Raw genomic sequence first — 5,000 nt, forward strand, 5'->3', positions numbered from 1 at the left:
CAGCCTGTAAAACGGACATATAAGTAGGTAAATAATGAATCATGCAAGTGCATTTACATAAATTATCAAAACTATTCAAATTGTTTACTAAAAAATAAAATGTGGAAGACCTACATAGACGACTATCATAACTATCTATGAGAAATGTAAAGCGTCTGCAATGAAGCTTTCTAACATTCACTAATGCTGAAAATATACTTCGCTTATGATTTTGAAGTTGCTAGTTGCTCTCTATAAAACTTCTTCCTGAAAAAAGTGCTGCCTAAACAGTAATGCTAACTTTGCATGAAAGAGATCAGAATTAGTATCTAAATATGGCTTCTCCCTTTGAGGGTACCTGTTCAATCATAAACAAGAATGGCACATTCAATTTTGTTTTTGTCAGCAACCTGCTTCTTTATCTCTTGTGAAATAAATACTCAAAGAATGTAATACAATGAAATGAACTACTGAAACTCTGAAAATTGAGGATAAATGCAAGAAAGTGTTTCTAGTAATTCCATATGTTAACTGGGCAAGTTGTGCAATACGGTACAATTTAAATACCAATAATTTAATTGGCACCTTATCAATTTGCAGTGAAAACCTACTGAGTAATTAAATACTTTTCATTTTGAAATCCAGGTATGTTTCTTAAATTGTAAATGAAGAACATTAATCCTGGAATTAACATGCACCAACTTCCTGTAGTACTTTTTACAATACAGATCTTGAGTGTTTCTAACTTTTATCTACTTGGATAAAGGAACTGTTCTCTCAAAGTGATTCTACTTGAGACTGAATGTTAACATTTAGAACATGGAATATATACACTACTGAAGAGAAATTAGATACAATAATACATAATTAAACTGTCCAGTGTTGTAAGCTGCCATTCAAACATTTGGTAAGAAACCATTCTATACTGAATGAAAGTCCCTTGATATCACCTTCAAGTTTTAATATCCCTGGAGGGCTCTATAATTTACACTCCCACAAGATGAAAACATGAGTTATCCCTTTTACAGGATTTCTTTAACATGGCACTTCCTTGTAAGGTATACAAAGTAATGATTAGTTTATAGCCACAATAAGGCAGCCCTTCACAATGTCATTTCTCTTAATTCTCTATCTTCCTCATCCCTAAATAAGATGATATCAATCACATTAAACGATACCTTAAAGTTTCCAAAATGGATGACCATGGACAACACAACACATATTCATACAAGGAAAGTAGAAAAGAGTAAGGTCACCTACACATCACAAAGTACATATGAAATACTACTACTACAGTATTAGCAGCTTTTACATATCTAAAACACCAAATACAGACACTAGTTCTATTTTTAATAGAGAGAATCCATCAGACATTAATACTCAAAGAGTTTCCTAGCCTTAACTTAGACATAAGAAGATGAATTTCGGAGATACACAGGAAAAAGAAATCAACTGTTTTAAGAAATGGAGTCTGTTTAATTTATAAAAATTAATTTTATGGACGATATTCTTTGTTACTTGATCCTGTGTATCAGCTCATTCAATGTTCCGAAAGCAGGCATTCAGGAGGCTAATGATGAATACGTTTTTATAATACCACTGAAGCAATTCATACATTTGAAAAGGTGACAGTTAACAATGAGTTCTCTGTACATTTTAAACATTGACCCAATGATAAAAAGAACTAAAAGAAAAGGAGACAGAATGAAAAAAAGAACTAATGAAATTGTCAATTGCATGAGTTGTGTTGTGCTAATTAGAGATGTCTTATAGCATTCAGGTACTTTTAAAACCTTACAGAAAAGTGCATATTGTCACACAAAAAGCTTGAAGAGGCAGATAATAATACATCTAATACACACAATGATATTCATCAAGGAGATTCCATGATTTTAGGTGAGTATTTTCATCCAATGCTGTGACTGTCAACTGTTCTTCCCCTAAACAAAATTTTAGTCTGTGGCGGCCTTCTTGGTGAAGGCGGTAAGGGACGACATTTCCGAAGGTTCTGTGGCCAGGCGACTGAATTCGATCTCCTCTCCTGTGCTGCTCTGTGTATCTGCATGGGAAAGGTAAGCTATTAGTAATTGTATGGAATATTTTTACCCTTTGGAAATGGAGTTATAATTCACCACATATCGTAACAGTGCGACATGAAGTCAGACCAATATTACACTAGATCAATTTCTAGAAAATACTAAATGTTATGAATATTTTCCTTACACACAAAATAACCTTATGATTATCCAAACATTTTCTAAACCAAATTGAAATAGGTATTGTGCTTGAAAATAATATTGCAGAAATTATTATCTATACTTGTTCCTCCTCTTATTAACTATGACTCCATGATGCATTTAAAGATGTATCATTGCAAAGTCCTAAAAATGTATGTTGGTAGCTGCAAAAAATACCCAAGGAAAAAACTAACAATAAATAAACCAGTAATCACATATGTTAGATCAGTATCATACATGAACAGATAGCACATTAAGGTTATTTTTCACATGGATAAAATAAACTATAATGGCAATGACATCAACACTATTTGTGGCATGACTTCTGTATATGTTTATACATAACGACTGATGACAAAGAACTTAACCAAAGGGAACATGATAATGTGGTTAGTCAGCTTTATATAGTGACTGTTTGAGGAGGGAGGAGGGAGGAGGGAGGGAAGAGGGAGAAGAAGGGAGAAGGAGAGGGGAGGAGGGAGGAAGAGGGGGAAGAGTAGCAGCAGGAGGGGGAGGGAAGGAGGAGGACAGAAGGAGAGAGAGGAGGAAGAGGAAGAAGAGGAGGAAGAAGAAGAAGAAGAGGAAGAGGAAGAAGAGGAGGAAGAAGAAGAAGAAGAGGAAGAGGAAGAAGAGGAGGAAGAAGAAGAAGAAGAAGAAGAGGTAGAAGAGGAAGAAGAAGAAGATAAGGATGAGAATAAAGAGGGAAGAGGAAGAGGAAGAGAATTAGGGAGGTGGAAGAGGGATGGGGAAGTAGAAAAAGGAGGAGATTAAAGAAGGCGTAGAAATATAAATGAAAGAAAAATAGATGGAGAAAAAGAAGTAAAAATATTCCCTTCATAGTTTTTCTTTATTGCAACTCAAACTTCATCTGCATTATGATATCTGATGAAATATATGCAAGTGTAGTTGTTAGTTGTGGCTGTTCATGCAATGAAACAGATGATTAAATAAAATGATGGTTCAACAATTTTTCCATGAAATATATACTAGATAAACTTGCTTCTTCTGATGAGGGATGGTGCCACACTTAATCTTTAATTAGACACTTGTATCAGCATGATGAATGCTAATGCACAACAGCAAGACAATGGAGGATGAGACATATTTGAATAGAAGCAAGTTCATCAGCTGTAACAATGGAACCTATGTTGATTCCCAAAATGAATGCCTCACTTCACTCACTAAGCCCTTTGTATTATACTGTACATCTAATCTGTTTCAGACAGTGTCTTCACTTAACCCATTGCAGACGGGGGATAGATTCGCTCGTCCAGTCTCCAGGATGGGTTTTATTTCAGAGCGAGGCAGCTTGAAGCATCATAATTGGAATCTTCCCACTCTCTTTCAGTCACTCATAAATCTAGAGCCATTTTTGTGTTTTATTTCTTGTGTGTTTTATTGTGTTTAGAGACTTATATGTGCCATATGACAGGCTCTATCAAGGCTACAGCTGACAAAAATTGTAGTATTTGATTCATATCAGCTCATTATTTTCTTTATACTAAGTATGATAGAAGTATTGCTGTCTTATGGGGGGTCAAAAAGAAACTTTATTTTTTCATATTTTACGAAACATATAACCACCTACATTGAAGATAACATGAAGAGGTAGAGAAGAGGAAGGAAACCTGTGCTTATGACTGTGAGTGCCACAGTAAAAGGCATCCCTATTGGCACAGGAGCATATTTTAGACACTGGGTATGGTTTGAGTCAACTTCCTCATTTCATTCTTGTTCAATATTACGGTAATTATAGCAATTATGACTGCAATTGCCATCATCACTCACTCCTTACTCATACCACAATAAAATAGCACAAAGATCCAAAATCCCAGAACGTTATGTACGTCATGACACCCGTCGTCAGGTCAAAGCTCCTGTGGCATGTATATCATGACACCCGTCCGCAATGGGTTAATGCTTATGGACTGTCATAGTTATATTTACTGCTTCAATTGCAGATATTCCTTTGAACGGTTACTGTTACACCTGGATGAAAACACTCATGAAAAGTGATACGCAATCAATTTTGCATCAATGAAAAGCCTTGCCTTATCAAAATTAAAGGCAGACATTCAAATTTCATGAAACCACCAGACAAGGCTATCATCTGATGCTGACAGAGATATATGTAAAACTAACATTGTCTGGAATCATAGGTGCAGGGAAATTGGTGGTGTACCTGTACCAATATCTTTATGAGGTTATAGTATTGAAGAACATATACTGTAATTTCAAAATTATACCAATAAATATTTTCCAAATCAATGCTCTACAGTTTTCCCTCTACCTTTGTTTTGTTTTTTTCTTTTTCCATAACTGCAGATGGTCTGGATTTTTACCGTCAAAATTCAGACTACGGACTACAGGTATTGTATGCAAACAAAAGGTTCATCTGGACAAAGTGGAATTAATATGTTGGAGTTAATCAGATAAGGGCAAAGTCCTATTAGAAAAAACAAAAACAAAACAAATATATATATATATAAATGTAATTCATGATCCTGCTGAACTAACTGGGGCTTACCTCGTGCCAAAAGTGCTCCGTGAATTGAGGCTAGACCTATAAGTGCCAGGAGTGCAGAGGTTAGTGGACAAAGCAAACTTACAGAGGAGTTATAGGGTTAGGTTAAGCAAGTGATGACATCAAGCAAATTCACATGTGATATGTTTTTTGTGTGTATCACTGCTTACGTGCGTGCTTGTACATGTGTGAATTAATGTGCTGGGCATTTGTGAGAATTTAGTTAGTCCGCCCAATATAAGATACCATGCTTGGCAAAA

The 5,000-nt window shown here is 35.3% G+C and overlaps 1 protein-coding gene across 3 annotated transcripts in view; it reads right to left on the minus strand.

The window, feature by feature from the left end:
• Positions 1–5,000, minus strand: part of wls (Wnt ligand secretion mediator) — a 28,396-nt gene that overhangs the window by 105 nt on the left and 23,291 nt on the right. For 2 of the 3 annotated variants that reach the window (XM_086540672.1, XM_086540671.1), the window contains one exon: positions 1–2,038. This exon is cut by the window's left edge and continues 105 nt beyond it. In XM_086540672.1, the coding sequence (XP_086396798.1) occupies positions 1,932–2,038 (107 nt within the window). In that variant the 3' untranslated portion in view covers positions 1–1,931. Of the gene's footprint in view, positions 2,039–4,743; positions 4,780–5,000 lie in introns of all 3 variants that reach the window. The other variant, XM_086540670.1, reaches the window with a different exon arrangement.

This window comes from Penaeus japonicus, unplaced genomic scaffold (assembly GCF_977035675.1).
Source record: "Penaeus japonicus unplaced genomic scaffold, GWHDUDI00000001_assembly GWHDUDI00000010, whole genome shotgun sequence".
In the NCBI taxonomy this organism is placed as follows: domain Eukaryota; kingdom Metazoa; phylum Arthropoda; class Malacostraca; order Decapoda; family Penaeidae; genus Penaeus; species Penaeus japonicus.